The 21082-nt window shown below is 39.4% G+C and overlaps 2 protein-coding genes across 4 annotated transcripts in view; both read right to left on the minus strand.

The window, feature by feature from the left end:
- Positions 1-1361: 1361 nt before the first annotated feature.
- On the minus strand, positions 1362-6503 carry LOC117820873 (kazrin-A-like). Of its 2 annotated transcripts, XM_034694806.1 has the most exons (8): positions 6411-6503; positions 5466-5656; positions 5219-5337; positions 4558-4789; positions 4216-4317; positions 3808-3974; positions 3546-3639; positions 1362-2906 (listed from the first exon to the last, which is right to left on the minus strand). In XM_034694806.1, exons 2-8 carry the CDS (start codon positions 5565-5567, stop codon positions 2745-2747), a joined length of 978 nt encoding a protein of 325 aa, XP_034550697.1. In that variant the 5' UTR covers positions 5568-5656; positions 6411-6503; the 3' UTR covers positions 1362-2744. The 2 variants fall into 2 exon arrangements, with proteins under 2 accessions (XP_034550697.1, XP_034550691.1); XM_034694800.1 differs by lacking the exon at positions 6411-6503 and having other exon boundaries at positions 5466-5795.
- A 173-nt stretch (positions 6504-6676) lies between these two features.
- kaznb (kazrin, periplakin interacting protein b) overlaps positions 6677-21082 on the minus strand; it is a 141880-nt gene continuing 127474 nt past the window's right edge. For both annotated transcript variants that reach the window (XM_034694777.1, XM_034694786.1), the window contains exons 5-10: positions 18009-18200; positions 14717-14853; positions 12755-12925; positions 9665-9839; positions 9348-9481; positions 6677-8269 (exon numbers count right to left, since the gene is read on the minus strand). In XM_034694777.1, coding sequence (XP_034550668.1) covers positions 8099-8269; positions 9348-9481; positions 9665-9839; positions 12755-12925; positions 14717-14853; positions 18009-18200 — 980 coding nt within the window. In that variant the 3' untranslated portion in view covers positions 6677-8098. The remainder of the gene's footprint in view (positions 8270-9347; positions 9482-9664; positions 9840-12754; positions 12926-14716; positions 14854-18008; positions 18201-21082) is intronic.

The following is a 21082-nucleotide window of genomic DNA, read 5'->3' on the forward strand; positions in this document are numbered from 1 at the left end:
ATATTATTAGTATTATTTTATGTATATATTGTTTCATGTAAAAGAAAAGAGATATTTGTTTTTCACCAAAATGGGATAAGTCTTCTGTAAAAATCAATAAAATACTAATTACAAAGAAATTTTTATTCAACGACTTTGAATCATTTGCTAAATAGCCTCCATCAACTAGTCAATTCGGTTTAAATCATTATTAATCAGATTGGAATTGTAAATAAAGGTAATTCATTTAGAAAAAAAACAATATCTGTAATGAGAAGAAGAAGACACTTATTATTATTATTATTATTATTGTTATTATTATTATTATTATTATTATTATTATTATCAATATTTGACATGATATTGGTAATGGTCTAAAAACTTATCTTAGTGTCTAAATGCCTAAATATGTTTGTGTTCGGTGTTAGATGTGGTGTATTGACTGTAATTGTTGCTGCTGTAACAACAAATTTGAATGCAAAAGTTTAATAAAAAAATTATTGAGATGTATCTAATTGTTCTCAATTGGGAGTGCAACCATTCTTGGTAAAACTAGTTGCCACGTTGTGACTCAGATGTGCAGATTCCCCATTTTCTTCTGCTTCAGCTTCAGCTTTAGAGTGAACTCTTTGACAATGTTATGCACAAATTAGCCATAAAAATAGGAATGTGACCATACATTTGATTGACAACAAGATAAACATGTTTTTTTTTTCGGCCAAAAAACTTGACAGCCTGAAATAAATTGTATTATCTGCTAATAAACTCTGTCCAGTGAAAAATAACATAAAAGAATGCTGTCACTAAACAGGCGTTTTCTGCATCAGAATCACCACAGGGGCACCCAAAAGGTTAGACAGCCAAAATATCCCCCGATGAGCAGGATAAACATGTCTAAAGCAGAATGGTATCCTATCATTTGCCACCCCTGAGGGGGCCGACGAGGCCCTCAAGCCCCACATGATCTGCCTCAAGACCAACGAATGAGAGTGTGATTGATAGACAGTTAATAATAGCCTGTTTATACAGAGAAATACAATATAACTTTATTTTATTTTCGTACCTCCCATCTTTCATACGATTATGCTGGTAAAAGTGTGTGAGACTTTTCATACAGGTTAAATGATAGAGTATAAATAAAGAACACAAGAGGGTAAATCACAAACAGATCTTTTGATGCATTTTTTAAATCAGAAATGATAGAATAAACTAGTCAACAAGCAAATTATTATACAATTACATGCCCCTCTGGTTTAAAGTTACACACCTCTCATTAATCTTCTTGGGATGGTAACTTCTGATTGGATGAAGTTTTTTTCAGTCAGCTGTCAGTGTGTTTATATGCAAATATCCTGACAAACAAAAGAAAGCAGGCCTGTACGTTTAACAGAAGTTGACAAAATTTTCACCTTTAATGTTTGAATACACGAAAAGCTGTGACAGTTGAGCAAGGAGAGGGGGAGAGAGACAGATAATGTGACATTAACAGAAACACTGTTTGAGTTCGTCCCTTCTGTTTCCATACAGGTTTGAACTGGTCTAATCTTCCCGCTGAAACAACCTTGCAAACCTTGCCTTTGGTGACTGCACAGAGAAAACGCCCAGAAATGTGGTGGACAAACCGGTTTTCTAGTATTTGGATTAACCTCAGGCTTTCAACTGCACAAAGTGTCAAAGTGTGGCCTTTTGACACTTCAAATGTGTGTTTTCATGCTCAGATAACTTTCAACAACTTTGTGTTACAAAACATCAAACTGTACAAAGTACATTATTACATCCTCTCCATTGAAGTCATAATAAAAGTCCTGTCTCTTTTTTTACAATATACTCATCTTGGGAACGCTGTGAGCTTACATTTAACAAAGTATCATTTTTGAAACCAACATTCAGCTGAATGTTTGATTTATACATGATGAGAAGAGGATTTCTGTTAATAAAATTCTATCAATATTTACAATAAAAAAACAAACAACTTTTAACATATAGATTACATAACAGTAATAGAAGAGAAAATTTGAACAGCTGTCAGTCGAGAATCTATGTTAAAGATTGTTTGAGTGCTGGAATGCAAAGTGTGATAAAAGCTCACACTCTGCTATTGTTGTGAAATATTTAGCTCCCATGCATGTCCAAATTTAACATTTTTGTTCTTATTTTAAGCAAAGTTCTGTTATCTTTTTCAGTGGTATTAGTAATTGTGATTACAAACTTGCATTTCTCAAATGCAGAGCTGCTGAATTCAGGTTCAGGTCTCCTCAGAGGATTATCAGCAGATGCATATTTGTATTCTGCAAAATTAAATATGTCATAATACAATTTTTTACTACACAACAAGCATAAATATTCTTTTTTTTCACCTTATGCAGAAATAATTAAGTTTATTTTAATGTTAAAAAATCGTAAAAAAAAATAAATGTAGCTCAGTAAAAACAACAGCGCAGTGAGAGATATTCCATGTAAGGCATCAAAAGGAAACAACTCTGTGCTCAGCTATATTTGTGAGTTATTCTTAAGTGTTCTATAGTTGATAATATAAAACTATTTGAAATATAGTTGACCGAGAGCTACACTAACACTGTCTATAGTACATCCTCTTGCTCCAGCTGGTCTCTGTTTTGAGTCTACACATATTGGCTGGTTATCAATACATTTGAATTGTAAAATTTACTGGTACACCTTCTTAGCACAACTTCCTCAGTAGTTATCAGCAATAATATAATAACACTGTAAACAATAGCATCACTGGAGTGAGGGCAGAGGCTGTTTCAGACGTTGGTGATTTCAACACTCTTGTAGGTGTGCACAGGGCTGCCTTTGGCCCGGGGAATGGCCTGAACCCTGGCCTCTCTGGGCAGAGAGCCGCAGCTGCCATGGAAGCCCAGACCTCGCTCTGCAGAGTGGCTGTTTGCACGAATCCGCAGAGGACTCTGGGCACAGGAAGAGGCATAAAGCAGAATGTGGAGTCAGTCAAATGTTATTACCTGACAGTAAAATGAAACTGTCAACAACTGCAGGAGGTCTGGCTGGTTTTAGTTACATTTCCTCTGGGTAAATACAAAGGTATTATTTCATGGTGTCAGTAAGCAGTAAGGTCACGGTGAATTACAAAGACAATACAATTGAAATGTCTTTGTAATTCACAGTGACCTTACTGCTGAATGACTTAATTTTATATGCTGCAAAAACCAAATAAACAGATTTCTAAACGTCAACAAATTAACCTTTCTCTCCTTAATTGTCGTATATTTTACACTCCTCGACAATCGCTGTTTCATGTCTCACTGTAGCATCTTCCATAGAGCACCACTAATCTGTGAGAGCCTCTCAACATCAATATGGAGCCTGTCTGTACAAGTATATGTCAAAAATAATGTTTGTTAAATTAATTTCTGTAAGTCTGATGATGCTGGACAGAAAACACTCCACATGGCTATCAAGCATTAGTTATAAATGTCAGCTCCACAGTCCACTCTTATATGTGTGAAAACATCTCAGTAGTTTGCTTCATGAAGAAAAACTTAGACAAAATGTTCAGATAATTCTATACGGGTATGAAATGATGATACCTTGCCTGATACTCTCATTGACAGTCTTTCCTCAGTAAAGCGATTCACAGCCACAGGTGAAGAGGAGCAGTTGACCTCACCATCATGCTCTCCACTGTAAACACAAGGCACAAAACATATCTCTTCAGTCACAATGTTGAAGCTTAATTCAGAAATGATACAATTTATTTTAATAGGCTATAAGTTACATTCAAAAGTCAAGCATTAATAAACAAAGATGTAGAAAAGAATACAGAGGGAGTTATAGGGTTCTTATTTATACCTGTTAGAGACGGCGAGTGATTTCATCTCTTCATACAGGTGTCGGTGCAGCATGTGCTTGTTGCTGGGGATCCCCAGAGCTTTTGCCATGGCGTCCGTGTCAAAGGCTGGGTCCAGAGCCAACACAGCTCCATGAATCCCTCTGCCCTCAAGATTCTCTGCAAACTCCTGAAGAGCACAGCACAGAAAGAGAAAATGACTTAATATTTTCGAAGTCATGGCAGTCCAAGGTGGTTGACAGCTGAATTAATTTAATTATCTCTCTATTCATCTGATGTGTTATCTCAGAAAGTATTATAGCACCAGAATAACAAAGCTATTTTTACTTGTTTTGAGGGAGAGGGTGAAACATGGTTGCAATGTGCCTTTCATTTCTCCAAAGCAGAGAGGGAAACGTCCTCCCACCCACCTTCAGATCTATGTCTCTGATCCACTTCATTACTCTGTGACATGTCCAAACAATGGGGTCCCGGTCTTGGTTCTCACATTTTAGTCGCCTTGCCTGCAGGGCCTGCAAAAACACAACACACAGATAACTGCTCTGGCACCAGTGAGGTTAGGACTGAGGAAAAAATACAGAAAGGTCAGAGAAGCATGAAGGACTGCTGAGATAAAGCAGGGCTTCTGTTTGCCTCAGGCTTGTGTGGATAATAACGGAGCTTAGTTGAGTAAAACTATACGCAGAGTCTGAGGAATGATTGCTACTATTAATACCTCTTCAATATCTTCTCATTTTGATCGTTAAGCTGACCTCTTTATCAAAGCTTAGCATCTGCAGCAGCTGGATTGCCAGGAGTAAACTAGTTTGGTGGCTCTGGTCACTGATGTTGAGGTGTCTCTCCAGGTCTCTGCGGCTCAGAGAGTTCAGGACTCGTCCGTCTACTAAATGAGTCTGGAAGCTCTGAGAGTACTGCGGCAAACCCACGTCACTCAGCCAGGATGTTGAAACCCAGTAATGGTCCATCTCTGTGGCTTTTGAAAGTCTAGAGGATGATATGGCACAACAGATCAGATGAGTGACAAAGGTAAACACTGTTGTAAAAAATAGTTTGTGTCGTTCAAACTGAACGGATAAATACTTTGCTAACCTGGTTTTAAACAATTAAATAAGTACCCATTTTTCTTGCTAGTGACATGATTATCACAAAATCCTCATTATACACGTAAATCACAACTTTAGGTATTTTTTGTGGAGGATCATTGTTGTGTTTTGCTTCACGTTTGAGCTGTGCAAAAAGAAATGGAGTACATCTTGCACAAGTTTATACTTAAAGACTAAAACTAACAAATCAATAAAGTAAAATGAAAGTACATTAAATATGCACTTCTCACCAGTAATATCTAACTTTTGAGGATTTTCACTTTTATTAAACAATAAACAATTTCTACTGAGTTTTCTCGCTGCTGCTCACCCTTGGTCTCCTTCCGCCCTCCTGTAATCCTCAATAGCCAGTCGTACTTTCCGGCGATGAATGGGGTTACTGATACCCAGACCCAGCTCCAAGTCCTCGTCTGTCAAACCAAGCAGCACCTATAGGACAGAAATCCAGTTTTCTATCAAACAAGAACACTACTCTAAAATACCTATCCACTGAAATTCCATCTAACTTTTGCACAAAGCAAATAATATGCAAAGGAACAGCTTGTACCAAAGTGTACCTTGCCGCTTTTGACGTTTTCAGAGCAGGCTCGCATGTACATGGGCATCCCCATGACAACTTCCAGCCAGGCCTGCACTGCACCGGCTCTCCACAGTGACATGCATGTGTTTCGAGTGAGCTCCGCCTGCTGGAGGCGGTCCAGCTGCTCCTCACCGTCAGACAGGCTCTGCTGTGTGTTGCTGTCAGAGTCTGGATTGGTCAGGAGAAGTTATGGTGTGGCATACAGGAGGGTTCAGGGTCAGAGGGATATGGACATCAAAAAAGTGACTCATCTGAAGACAGACTGACATGAAAATCAGAGGGGAGATAACCAAATATATACCTCCTTTATGGAATGATACACAGCTATAAACTGGAAGCTGTGCTAGAACATCCCACTCTTTTGATTGTCTGCAACAAATATACATTTTGTTTGATATCCCATTCATTTTTATAAATAAATTCAGAGTATTCAGTCAACTAGATAAGATTGTTGTAACCTTTTTTAGTGCTTTTTGATATAAAATGTTTGAAATGCCACTACATTAAGATGGCCACTAGATGGAGCTAGAATTATTTACTGTAGCTGCACTTGCTGTCCCTTTTAAATAACTGACCTGAATGGACAAAAAAAACAAGATTTAACAATTCAAAAAAAATAAATGACTGAATACATAGAAATCAAAAATGTTTTTTTTAAGAAGCACAACCTGTGTATTTCTCTTCTATGACTGAAATAGTTTGGTTAGCTCTAAAACCGCGATGTGTTTAGTAAAGTTTGTTAAAACACTTCAGTGACTATCCGGTGATTATGAAGGGGCTCTACACCATAGGATAATGTTTTAGAGACACAGGGATTATTCATAAGACATCATGCTCCTACCCATTAACCTCCCATCTCTACAACAGGAAAACACTGATTCATACTGAGCCAACAAATCCAGGATGAACTCTGTGTGTTTACCTGATTGGTCCTCACATGCTGCATGCAAAATCCGCCTTCTCTTTCAAAAGTGTTTCCTCAAAAATAAAAAAAACACAGATTTTTTTTTCCACATGAAACTGAGTGATATGAATAATCCCCCGAGATCAGAAACAGACAGCTGGTAATCACAGATGAGGAGTTACTCACTGGCAGGAGAAAGTTGCCATTAGAAATGGCAGGAGGAGAGGGAGAGACACATTAGACTGGGACACAAGAACAAAGTCATGGAACAGAAAACTACCACATAGGATGTGTTCAGTTACTAGTTTTATTTTTAAAATAAGATTTCATTTCAATTATAATTCATTTTTGAAAATGCTAAAACCTCCTCAGCTTCCGGCTGCAGGTGCTGCAGCAGATAAATATTGAAGTTTTCTCTTTTTTTCTCTCTCTTTTTTAAATAAAATACTTCAATAGATTTAATCTTTTATGGAACAATTCCTAAATTACAAAGCCTTTAACATAGAATTATTAGAGCCACATTTGCAAGAAATGAGGAGGGAATCTACACAGAGCAAAATAAAAACAGTCAGATAAATCAAAATAAAAAGGGGACCGTGCATTCAAAATGCAGGGGGAGATAACTTGGTAAAAAGGGAAGAGGCAACACAGGAGTAACAAGGGATTGTGGAGATTATTAATTTGATTGGCAATGAATGGACATCTAATCGAAGCAACACAGAGGGATCATGCACATGTTGAATGCACATTCCTTTGTCACAGGTTGGCACGTGTTAGATAGCTCTCAGTAAGAAATGAGTCAGACATAAACAATGTTACGAGGCTAATGCTAACAGTGACAGAATGACGCTGAAGTTGACCGTTTAAACTTTGGCACTTGTACATGGTGTCTGCAGCAAAGGATGAGACTAAATATCTATAACTTTTCATTCCATTCTATATCATGGCATAACCCTTGCTTGCAAGTTGTTAATTCAAGTAACTAAAAATAAAATTGTTGGCGTAAACGATTGCAGAGGCCTTAACCGTAAAACCTCCCTGCTGCTTCCATTACAATGCGTTATAAAACTATAAGTACCACTTATACCTCTCAAATCAATTATTTTTTGCTGAGACAACAAAATTCTGCCAATTAAGCTTTAAGAGTTCAACGACCAGCCAACCAGGAAACATCTCCCCGTTCATAATAAGAAATGGGCCAAGTGAGATTAGGGATACAAAAAACCTTAAATCCATGTTGCAAAGCATGATAAAAGCAACTGCAAAGTAACAAAAGCTAAATGACATTTACAGTAAAAACACTAAATTCACAATAACTCCTATTTACATATGCACAGCAGTCCTTCAAGTCTCCAGTTATAAAAAACATAAAACAGTTCAACATTTTGAAGATAATACAGCATAAACATGTCTACACATAGTAATAATAATAACCCCATGTATATATTTATATGCATGTAAACATATATACATATGCATACATGTACATCTATAAATATATATCTAATTTACAAACATACAATTTGAGGGTAATATACTGTACATTTATGGGGATAGCAGTCTCTTTTAGGCTTTTCTTTTTAAAATGTGCTCCCCTCCCTCCTCCACACAATCCCACATTCAAACACCCTGTACACACAGTTAAAGCCAGGTGGATACCCGTTCAGATTTAACACACACACTCACACATGTTCACACTCTCAATATCACCAATCGGCATCCTCCTCTATGTAATAATCAGGTGTGGCTGTACCATCAAACAGGCCGGGGTCCAGTGATTTGCGCTGCTTGCCCCGAGCAAACACCCGAGACAGGGATCCCAGAGTCATCTTCTCCTTCTTCTTCTTACGCTTCTGGTCCTCCAGGTCCTCCATGGACTACACAGGGCAGAGGAGGGAAGAAGATAGTCAAAGTTTAAGTCCTACACTTAAAGAAAGGTGCAAATCCACTTTCTTACTGAGCGTTAGATAAAAAGATTCATACTCTATGAAATTTATCCTTATACAGGTTTTAGTGGGAGAAATCTCCACAGGTAAAATTAAGAGCACCTCTTTTTTAATTTCTTCTTCTGTTGTATCTTCCTTTTGGCCTCTCCTTAACCTTAATCCACTTTTTTTTTTAACTTTTTGTTTCTTAAAATATTAGATATTTTCCCCAAGCTAAAAAACATTAAGCTACACAAACTGGTACTAAAAAATGTGTTTTCAAAAGGATTGCTGCTAGCTTAAAGCTACTGCTGAGTAAGCTAACTTTTTCTTTGAGTCAGCTTACATTCAAGAGCTGTAGCAGGCAGCAGAATTAACATAGAGGTTCTGTATCTGTTTGTGTTTTTCAGGTATGCCTTGTTAAATGTTTGATTTGATGTCATGAATGAAGGACGTGGATGTTTTGCAAATATAGCTAATTAACATGAAGCCCCAGGAGGGGACGAGCTAGAGCAGTTAGAGGAGTTAACAATGGGGTCCTATCATCACAGGCTTGTCAAAATAAATGTTGGTCAACAAAAGAGAGACCCAAATGTTCAAAAGGGGGGAAAGGCTGACTAGAGGAGTTGATTTGTATAGGTGGATACAAAAAAAACGATGAGATAAAACACATCAGTCAGCGACCTTAAAAGATGCTTCTACATAGATTCTTTTACCTTTGGATGGATCCAGGTTTGCTGTTTTCTCTCTTTCAGCTATGCTAAGCTAGCTGGCTACCCACTTTAAATTTAGATAGATATAAGACTGGAGGCAATCTCATCATCTAACACTCAACATGAAAGCAAATACACATACAGTGGGTCAAAATGTTGCATTGAAATGAGTCAATGGCAAAATATCACCACCACCAGCAAGCAGGCAGGCTAACACCCAACAGGCCGACAGAAGAGATGGACAGGCACAAACAGGAAGGGTCAAAGAGAAGTGTGGAGGTATGATTACTTGGTCGAGGGAGCCAGGCAGCTCTTACATTGCAGAGGGAGTGAGTCCTGTGACGTGGAGAGTTGATGTCGCTTGGCGTGGATGAACGGTCCCCGTCAGCTGCCGAAGCGTCAGAGATGACAGAGGGCTGGCGGGAGTGGCAGGGGCTGATCCTGACTACAGCTGTGTATGTGCCACACACACACACGCACAATACACACACACACACATATATTCACACATGTTTACAGATTCCCACAGTTAGTATTAGAAACTCTCAGGAAGCCCTCTTGTTAGTATGTTGAGTAGTTAAAAGCAACACCAAGCAGCAGGTAGACTGAAAGGCAGAGTTGGTGAGAGGCTTACCCTGTCTGTCTGTGGTGTGGTACAGAGTCTGTTGACTCTGACGGATGGCGGCGGTGAGCGGCAGGTCAGCTTGCATCACCCACTCTTGACTGCCATTCACTACGGGCTCTGTGGGCATGGCCAGTGAATGGCGCTTCGGTACGTCTTTCGTCAATGTGGCCAGAGACTGCTTTGCCTACAAAACACAAAAGAAACAAAATGTGAGCATGTGTTGAGAGTAAAGCAGGATCCCTTTGGGTAACATATTGAGCATAGCATTAGTTCAGGCAGGCCTCAAAGTTTAGCTCGTCCCACAGAACATCGGCTAACACCAGTTCCTATCAGCTGACGGCTCAACCGATTACATGTACTCATCCAGTTGTTAAATAGCAAAAATGACATTCTATTTAAACTTCTTTAGCCTGCCTGTGGAGTTTGCATGTTCTCTCCATGCATAGGTGGGTTCTCTCCGGGCACTCCGGCTTCCTCCCACAGTCCAAAAACATGCTCACCAGGTTGATTGATCACTCTAAATTGCCCGTAGGTGTGAGTGTGGGTGTGAATGGTTGTGTTAGCCCTGTGATAGGTTGGCAACCTGTCCAGGGTGTACCCTGCCTTCCGCCCGAAGCCAGCTGGGATAGGCTCCAGCCCCCTGTAACCCCTGACGGGATAAGCGGTCAAGATAATGGATGGATGGATAGCCTGCCTACTCTAGCCTTGCAGCTCCCCTTGCAAACCACTTTGCAACCCTCCTCCAACCCTGCTCTAACTTTTATGCTAGAGCATTGTCATATGTAATATATCTTTGCTTGCCTGAGGTGTGCTCTCCCCACCTCATGCTTTGGCATTCGACATAGGCACATGGAAGGGCACGGAGCTCCCAAAACAGAGCATTACTGTCAAATGTAACACATTGTATGCAAATAATTCATTCTTTTGATGAGAGTAGTCCTGACTGAGACACATTTAAACTTTTTATTTGATTTAGAATGAATATTTATGCTTTTCATTTATTTGCACCATGTCTATATCATGTTTTAATGTTATCAAGTGGAAGGCTATTTACTGCCCTTCTGTATCAACATACTTGTCCTATCCTGCATAAGCTTGCATAGGTAAACACACATTGATGAACATGTAATCATCTTTACACTTGATATGCACACCACAAAACCCAAACCACAATAACTGAACATGGAGCAGCAGTGTTCGATTTCTAATGCCAACATCCTATAGACAACAAACTAACAATGAATTGATTCATATGGACTCATTTTTAGTTAATGTAGCTTAAACTAGATGTTTTTAATTCACTTAACCACAGCATTGGAGTAGATGACGTGTTTCTTTATAATTCACTGGGGAATGTCAAACTAAACCTTTCATCATTTCCTAGTAAGGACAATACATTGCTGGAGAAATCTATTTGTATTTCACTGAACCAATCATCTCTGGTTGTGCCTTCGCATAACACAGTCCAAGAAAAGTGTGTTTTCATGGAACGCTTGAACATGAACGGGGAGGAGAACCCTGGAAATAAAACGACTAAATGGTTAAATCAGTGAGAGAACTAAGCAGGCTTCCCTTAATGCACAATCAAAACATTGCAATATTCAGTATGAAGGTTGCTAGCATGAAGTTTGTTGTTGGTAGCAATAGGGATCATGGTGACATGCAGGTGATGGATTGGGACGAGAGTACCAGCTAACATACTGTAGGTGGCTAATGGCTGACTCATACTCACGTAGTGCTGTGAGTCAGACTTAGTGCACAAACACTGATCTGCTACCGAAAACACTCACTCAAGAACCACATTTTGACACAGCTCCAGATTAGTCCAGTAGTTTTATTTTATTCCCTCGTGTTTCTTTTCTTGTATTTCCTGTTTTATTTTGATACTCACGCTTGTTTCTCATTTCAGGTCTCTTGACTTCTTGCGCTCCTGTGTTTCCCACTCCCTTGATTACCTCAATGTGCTGCACCTGTGTCTCGTTATCCCCACTCCCTGTGTGTATTTAGGCTCAGTTTTCCCTTCCTTCTGTGCTGGTTCATCTTGTACCCTCATGTCAGTGTTCCAGTCTTGTATTTGCTTACCCTACAGTTTGACCAGTTTTCTTAAGTTTGACTTTGCCTTTGCCTTAAGATTTGGAGTCCTTTGCCTGTACTGTTTTGACTTCCTGTGTACTGACCTTTAGCCTAATTAAATGGACTTCAAGCTTTGGAACTGCCTTGTGAGTGTTGCATTTGGGGTTTCGCCATTTTTTTTCTTTTTTAATTACTGTAGATTTCAGCAGAACCGCATCAGTTTTAAGAAATTATTCAGTCTTTTATTCTTAAACACAACATATTTCCCTCTGCTTTTAAGATGTATATCTAAATTGAGAATAAACTGGCTTGTGGCTGAATTCCAGGACGGGAAATTTAGAAAGTATTAAGAGACAGACTCACACATTAGTCTTTTTTTTTTTTTATAGGAGTGATGAAACAAAACAAAACTGAACGACAGCAGCCTTTCCCTTTAAAGTTAGCCAAAATCCCAGATTTAAAAACAGTACATATTCAATGTTTGACACATAGTTTATCAATGGAGACTTGTGAGAGGACATTCAGCGGACATCCATTGAAGGGTAGAAGAAAACAAAGGGATTTTAGAGAAGCGAAGAAAAAAATAGGTGAAATGATTTTTTGGTGGCTCGGCTGCTTGACAGCGCTGCAGCTCAGGCACTGATGTACCAACAAATGTGATCTGTGATGCAGCTTGATGTGAGGATCTGTGGGTGGTTGTGACTTGCCGAGGGAGGAGAAAGATTAATGACACACAGACTGACAACTGTACCTCGGAGGGAGCGACAACGCAACACTGAGAAAACAGGCATGAATTTTTCCTCAGCCTGGAGAGAGACTTAATGCTTTGAGAGATGGAAGGAATGAGGATATATAGCAAAGCAGCTTACTGCAAGTGTTTACGCTGATATGGATGCAAAGACAGGATTGCAAACCCACACCTGGTTTGCATTCATGACGTAGACACACCAAATACTGATGCCAAGGTGACACCATTGTGCTGAGTTTAACAAGGTTGTGACTGTGTCCTCGTGCAGGGTGACTCACCATGGTGAGCTCGGCTTCCAGTTCTTTGACCCTGTTCTCCTTCATGTCCATCTGAGAGCGCAGGATGTTGGCCTGTTCTGTGGCTTCTTTGGTCTGCCTCCTCAGGTCCCACTTCTCTCTCTCCAACATGTCTTTCTCCTTCGCCAGAGCTTTCACTGCGTCCTCGCTTTCCTGGAGAGCACACACACACACACACACACACACACACACACACACACACACACACACACACACACACACACACACACACACACACACACACAAGCCTGGTTAAAACCTGTAGATGTCACTTTGAATTATCTAAAGCTCCTTATTCGAGCACATACTCATTCAGTGCTGTATTTCAAAATGTATATTTACTGGTTACACTATCAGGCCCATGGTTTCAGTGATGGATGTAACAGCCGGTTAAATAAGAGGGTATATCCTGACCAATACTGGATCTGTTTTGAGAAACTTGTGATGATATATAAAGAGACAGTATTGTTTCTGAAGGATTGTTACAAATATAAGCAACATAAATCTACTCATTCCACATAAATGAGCAGCATATAAGCATTTAGTAAAAGGTTTCATCGCACGTGATAATGTTTTCATACAAAGCTATATAAACATGTTTAATGGCTCATTTGCTCCTAATTGAACATTTGTTTTAAAGATAAATTTTAGGGCATTTTTGTCTTTAATGGACAGGACAACTGAAGAGAGACAGGAAATGTGGCCAGTAGAGAGAGGGGGAGGACATGAAGTAAATGGTTGAGAGTAGAATCAAATCTGTGACCGCTGCAATGAGGACTATAGCCTCTGTAAATGGGGCACATGCTTAGACTGCTAGGCCAATGGCGCCCCAAACATTTGTTCATTTAAACTTATTCTATTAAAACTCAGGGACTCAGGTTTAAGACTTAGACCCGAGTCGCACTTCAGTTGCACACAAACGTGACTACAGACTTGACTGAACAAAAAATTTGCAACTGCATTATATTTGTATTTTGTCATTTTGGCCAATCAACATTTTGAGCTGAATGTCAGTCCCTCACATCATGCGTAAACTTCTACACGGATGACACCATAATGAGCACATCTGCTACAGTACAAAGTTTTCCCACACATAGGCCATAATGTGTGGGTTGCCCATGTAAACATTTACATATATTTTTCATCCGTATAAGATCCACAATCAATAATTGAATGATCTACCCTTAATCCATACCCCTGTATTTGGCAAACAGTGTCTGATATACACTCTGCAAGTGATCAGATAGATGTCCTTCAATAAATCCCTTCTGTTAATGCAACGATTAGGCCAACGTCTTATGTTAAGTACAGTATAAACATACTCATTCTGCTGTTCTGGTCTTCATTAATGAACCTTATCCTCACACGGACTACTTGTTGTAAAACAGCAGCGAGTGTAACATTTCAAAACATGACTTGTGTTAGCTGAGCCTCACAGACTTGACTTGGACTTGCAAAAAGTAATGTGCTAATCTCTATTATATATATTCATATAATTCTACATTCAAGGATGCCACTCGTAGAAGATATCAACACTTCAATATGCTTACTATTTTGATGCATGGTAAGTACGATCCTTAATTTAGCAAGTTTTCTAAATGAAAAATGTCTATCAGTACAGTTCTTTTGCACACAACAGGCAGTTTCTTCTTCTTCGTCTTCCAACCGGTGCATTTTGTGTGGCTATTCACTAAAGACAAAAACAAGTATGCTACTAGTTTGTCTGTTCTGTGCTCCTCTGTAAAAGGGTCCAGCTCTTTACGTAGATATAAAATGCTCATTCTAAGCTAGCCAAAACAAAACCATGTTTATATCCAAGTGATTTTACACTTATTCAAACACTCTTAAGAAAATGATATTGTATTCTTACCAAGTCTGTTCTGCAAAATGCTGCCAATTTCTACACACTTTAAATATCTGATGAACAGGTTGCATCTATGTTACCTTTCGGTGTTGATCGTAGTTGCGTATGAATTCTCGCAGCTGCTCTTCTCTGCTCTCCAGTGTCGTGTACAGCTGCTGCATCTGACTCACCAGGTCTGCCTTCTCTATTTTTAGACGCTTACGGTCAGCTTTCATAGCTGCAACACACACAAACATATTCACACACAGAAAATTATAAACAAGTACAAAATAAGAAGCATTTTAACTGACAACTCTGCTGTCAAACTGGACAAAGTCAATCCTAAATGAGTGAGATTTGGATGCCACAAATTCAAAGCTTTGCATTTTCAGCATGCAGCCACTAGGTGACACTGTGTCTTCTGTGAGTGAGAAGCTGCAGAGGATGTTTTTTTGTTTCCCAGAGAAAATGATGTAATCTTCTCAAACATAATTGGCACAGTGGCACTTACTCATTCATACATGCAACTGTTTCGGCTGGCATTTGGAGCCTCTGTTTGCTCAACCCCGAGCGGACCATTTGGAACTCATTTCTTTTCTTGCTTCTCAAACACAGGGACAACTTATTAGCCATGATGCAACTGGTTGTGCTCTTTACAAGCAAAAATAATAACACCTCTCTCCTGAGAGTCCGTGCTCAACCAGAGAGGCGGGACTGAAACCTGTATTTTTCATGTATTAGGCAGGAAGCATTCCTCTTGTCAACGTTCATATTTTACACTCTACATTCAAACCTGTTCTGCAGCAGTTACACAACAGTTTTTAAGTGAACAGTTTAGCACCTGTGACTCTCAGAGGACAGAACCATGCAAACCAACCGTATCTTTCTAAACTAAATTCAGTTTCTCCTCCTTGTGTATTTTTGTTGTTGTTGTTTTTGCAAGCCATTATCTTTAATGTAGCGCTAACTCTTTTATTTCTCTCACAGACCTGGGAACAATTTGGTTTCATAATGTTTGGATTTGTTTTTTATACTAGAGATAAAAACGATCTATTACTTCACAATAAGCAGCACATTCCAGGTTACCTCAATACCACATTAATATTTCAGAGGGAAGCTTCTGTGCAATGATTGATGGATGTTAATTAAAATGAGGTAAACCTGGAGTCTACTTGGCTGCTCCTCGGGGCCAACACCCAGTTCTGGATGATGTCGAAACACATTCACTTATACAGTAACTCTTGCCTTTATTCACAGAAGTAAGATTTGAGCACACATTACCAGCTTTCCTATTGGAAAGAGTGCTTGATTCTATTTCTGTGCATGTATTTGGTGCGTTGAGCACTTGAACTTTGTAAAAGCTGCTGGAGTCTTATTGCTTACTGTTCTTTGTTTGGTAAGAGTAGCACTGCTGGCCACTCAGTTATACAGACATCTCCTCAACTACTTATTCCTGGGGTTGTGAACGTGGTTTGGAGAAAGATGCTCAAATCTTTATGTTCCTATTCAAGCCACGACCGTTTTACAGGCCAGTGTTGAAATAGAAAATGATGTCTATCTGCAAGAAGAAAAACTGTTTTGCAATGGAGTGGAAAAAAAATGTATTCTGTTTTCTTTTGTGGTATTTACTGGGTACCGAATGCTACCAGAAAGTGTTTTTTATTACATATGAATGATGAAGAAAAACTCAGCGGGCTGTTCAAACAGAGACAAGTAACAGAGGGTGGAATGTATTTGAACAGCAAAATTGAAATATGTTAGGATGGATTTGTTACAAAGTGCCATGTTTACATTCATGAAATGATTTACTACAGTTTAACATTTTATATTCAAATCGGAAAAGTCAGAAGCAAAGTTCTTTAAAGTGAGACTCAGACATTTGAAGTTCACAAAGTAACATTTTTTTTTTTGTTTAAAGCTCCTGTGAGGAACTTTTATTTGTGTTGATGTTGGGGCCCCTGTGGACAAAGCGGCACCTCCTATCTCTTTGCTGGTCTTGTCCTCTACATGTCTGTGCTGTTTTCTGATAAAAAAAAATCTCCTCCAGCTGAATAAACTATTCAACCAACCAATCAATCAATCTTTATTTATATAATGCCAGATCGCAACAAATGTTATCCAAAGACGCTTTACAAACAGAGCAATTCTAGACCGCCTCTATGTTATATTATTCACAAAGACTCAACATCAAGACAGGATAAGATCCAGTCCCATCTTACAAATAGGACTCTGTCTTATCCCATCTTAATCCACCTTGAGCAAAACGCTTTGCAGCATTTATCAAGTTACAGTGGCAAAGAAAAACATCCTTTTAACAGGTAGAAACCTCAAGCAGAACCAGACTCATGTTAGACAGCAATCTGCCTCGACTGTTTTATTCATTGAAAGTTATCGCTCAAAGTAAATGCTTGCTTTGGAAAAGTAAATGGAAAAGCTGTTGCTGACGGTCTAGTTTGCTTTTAAAGGTCAGAAAGAATCATGACAGTTCATTTGAATCTGTTTTAGGACCAGCTAAAAACTCCTAAAGGGAAATTTAAGTGACCAGAAGCTGTTAGTTTAAATGTTTGATATGAATTGGTTGACTTCTAAAATCAATTTAACTGTTTTGGGGTATCGTTAAAATATCAGGAAGGCATTTTGATGCTTTGGAAAAAATATACAACAATAGGCCCCTTTCAATTTATTAAGAAAACAACCTATTAATCTGTTGGTATTGGCACAGTGTTTGTTTTGACAAGACTAAAGGCTGATTTATACTTCTACGTCACCCCTACGCAGCAGGGGCTGACGCGGACATGAGCACCACATACTTGTGCGTTGATGTGTCCGTGTCGTGCAGCAATTTTCAGCCGAAACGCTTGAGGGCAGTGCGGTCTCTCTGATAGCCGGTCGCCTGCTTCCGGCCCCGCTACGATCTCTGTTTACTTTTCCACAGAGATTCAGAGCGTGTTATGTTAATCTACAGCTGATACATGTTGATGTTTATCATACAGACATGATTACATGAAGAACATGGAGGAGGAGATGAAAGCCGATGAGCGGGGATCCAGGAAGTGCTGTAAAAGCAGGACATACAATGCTGCCGAGCGGACCAATAACAGGGCTTGCGGTCCGAGTCGTTACATTTTGGAGAAGGTGCACGTCAGCTACGTGCGTAGGCCTCTGCATAGGTACGGGAGCTACGCGGACCTCTGCCGTAGACTACGTTGTCGATACGACGCAGAAGTATAAATTAGGCTTAAGTGGATTTTACTTAGTGACAACATTATCTTGTTCTACAAAACTCCCATCGAAAATCTCTTACAGCCACATTTGCTGTTCATTCAAGCTGTGGGAAAGAATGGACTCTGGTGGTTTAGTTGAGTCCATAATATTTCTGTTTTGGTTCCTGACCTTGTAAGGCCTCTTTGGCACGGTCCAGCTCCTGCTCCTTGTCCCCCAGCTGCACACGGAGCTCGGTGGCTGAGAGCAGGTTCGCGGAGCAGCCTCCCTGCGTTTCCTCCAGTTCCTTACTCAGCATGTCCTTCATCTGCCTGAGCAGGTGGACCTCCTCCTGAAGCTGGGCCACCTCCTCACGCAACAACACTAAGAGAAACAGAGAGAGAGTTGGGGAATTTAGAGTATGCTGCAGAGGAATGACAAGTCTGAAAGTGCAGGACTGAGGGCAGATGTGAAATCGTTGCAGAGATAGACATGTAGAAGGAAAAAGAGTGGCTTAAGGGACGACTGTACAAAACAAGAAAATGGAAGAAGGAGAAAAACTGGGAGAAAAGAAGATTAAACTGAGGCTATATATAACCAAACTTACAGGCACAGAGGAAAAGGGAAATCATACCAATCAGCTGTTGAAAGGCTGTTAATATGCACCACATAATAAAATACAGGCTGAAATGAGCACATCAAACCCCATCAAGACTCACAGCTTCACTTCAGCTGTGGCCGAGGGTGGTCTAAATTTTCAGATAAATGCTGAGTGACAAACTCCTGCTGGGGCATTGGATAAGTGAGAGACAGAGGTCTGATAAGACTTAATAAAATATCAGAGACAAACGCCCAAGCCTTCCTTAGTGCTCTGTTTTCCATCTGCTGTGAAATGCCTCCAACCCTCAGGGAAAAACAGAACACAAACAGGAAACTACAGATAGGACATGGCTAAGTGAGGAGTGAACTAAGAGACAAGAGGTGAGGGACACTGAAGCTGAGTGAGAAGACAGAGGGAGATAAAATGGAAAAGAAAAGGATTCTCATCAGTTGTATTTTAGTCCACTGAAGAAAATCCATACCAGCAACAGAGGAGCGATATGTCATTATGATTTATATCGCACACTTTGGGGTAAAGCGTCTGTTGCACATTTTTCTTAAGAATGGAGACAAATAACAACACCGGAAAAATATGCAGGCTATCAAGATACACTTGTACTTGAACTGCAAAAGAAGAACCTGAATAACACGAGAAAGGTTGAGTTATTAATCAAGTGGATTAGTTAAAAATGTTTCTTTAATTACTCTAGAAATAAACTGGATTTAAATCATTTAGTGAAATATGTTTTCTTTCAATTTTCTTTAACCTTTTTTTTTTTTACAAGATAGCATCCTTTGAACAAACCAAAAGCTCACAGATAAATTAATATGGAAAAGCAAAACATCAGTTTTAACCCCTAACTGTGAGTGAAAAGCAAAATAATAGTCTACAGTCAAGCGTGAATTCTCAGAGTCTTTAACGCTTGTTTTCAGAGGAGGAAAGCTGTGAGTCAGAGGTCCAGTTTTTGTATTGACCTTTAGCAGTTGTGTATTTAGTATAATTAATGTCCCTCATAAATAATTTTCAAATAATAACAAATGCTTTTCTTCCAGCAGAATGTGAATCTTTTCTTGAAACTTGGTTATTGGTTTTAAAAGAGAATTATTACGTACTTCAATTGGAGTGTGAAAAAGCAGGCAAAACAAGTATTGTGAGGTTAGAAGGCAAAACACAGCAGCTTTTTAAGTGATGATGATTGTAGATTAAAGCACAGCGGGTCACCAGGCATTACATTTTTGTGTCAATCTGTTGCATCTATAATGAACCAACAACATTTCATTCTTACTCCCAAATGAGCTGATTGTGGAGTGAGCAAAAAGGTTGCGATTGCCAAAACAGGTGGGCTGTATCCACTTGAGACCTTAAACATCTGCACAATTTATCATTGGAATAAAAAAAATTGTTATTGAAATATAAACATTCTTGATCACAGTGGCTGACAGACCAACAATCATAACCATCCCATTAAAGATATAAAGTAAAAAGTAGACTTTCTACTTAATTTTCTACAGATCTCCAAAAGACTGTGTAAAACTTTTTTTTAAAAATGAAGTGCAAATGTGCATATGACAAAGTCTGTGTGTGTGCTTGCGTGAGGAGTGTGTGTGTGTGTGTGGCTCAGAGAGACAAAGAGAGAAGGTCTCTGCAGGCCTGCAGCCAGGCGCTGTGGGGCTGCAGCGGCGCCGATAAGAGAGAAAGGGACAGTCCATCGGTCTCTGTCGGCTGAGGACTATGGTAACATACGGAGCAGCTCTGTGCCGCATGTGACAAAAAGAGTTTGTTTCCCAGAGAGAGCAATCTTTCACGGCCTCCTTGCAGCCTAAATCCGCTTATTCATCTGTTTACCTACAGGCTCTCCTATATTTGTCGCAGGGAGCCCGGCTGCTGCTTTAAAAGCCACTGAACAGAGAGTGTTTTTTTTAGGAGCTTTGTTACATTTGGATTAATCTTCAACTCTAAACAGACTGTTAAACTATCTGCTCCCCACTGTGATGTGAAGGTATGTCCGTTCATGCTCATTTTGCAAGCATAGTAATAATTTGTTACCAATAATAATTCTCAAATATGACTATCTAAACCTTGTTTATGCAGTATCTATCAGTATGCATAGATTTAGTATCATCACACTTCAATATGAGCTTGTTTGCCATATCTAGTCTACTACTACCCAATTAAAATATGAATAAGAATTGTCTTACGGTGAGTTTAGTGTATAATTCATTAATATATCTGTGCACAATTCTCCAAAATCCAACCTTGTATTAATTCCCAGCACCCTTCCCTCACCCAGTGATAAACATGGACGCACAGCAATCACTCATAGGCTAATGCAAACACAAACAACTTGTAAATTTCTCCAATTCTAGGTTTCACACTTCAATCTGGGGCAAAATTAAGCCACTAAAAACTTTCAGAGATCCTCCTGAATATTTTGCCATTACACGTCTATCAGAATTGACATTGAAAAGCTGCACGAGTGCACACTGAGCTGAGCTAAAGCTGCAGGAATGGCATTGACAGACACACGCCATCAACCTATAAATGATTTTCATCCATGTATACTGTTCCATGAAATCTAAAAGGCAATTTAAATTGACAGGAGTCATATAAACCATACTCTGCAGTCCATATGCACTTATCATGTGGGCTTTCTCAGCTCTGACCC

The sequence above is a fragment of the Notolabrus celidotus genome, chromosome 1, assembly GCF_009762535.1.
Source record: "Notolabrus celidotus isolate fNotCel1 chromosome 1, fNotCel1.pri, whole genome shotgun sequence".
NCBI lineage: Eukaryota > Metazoa > Chordata > Actinopteri > Labriformes > Labridae > Notolabrus > Notolabrus celidotus.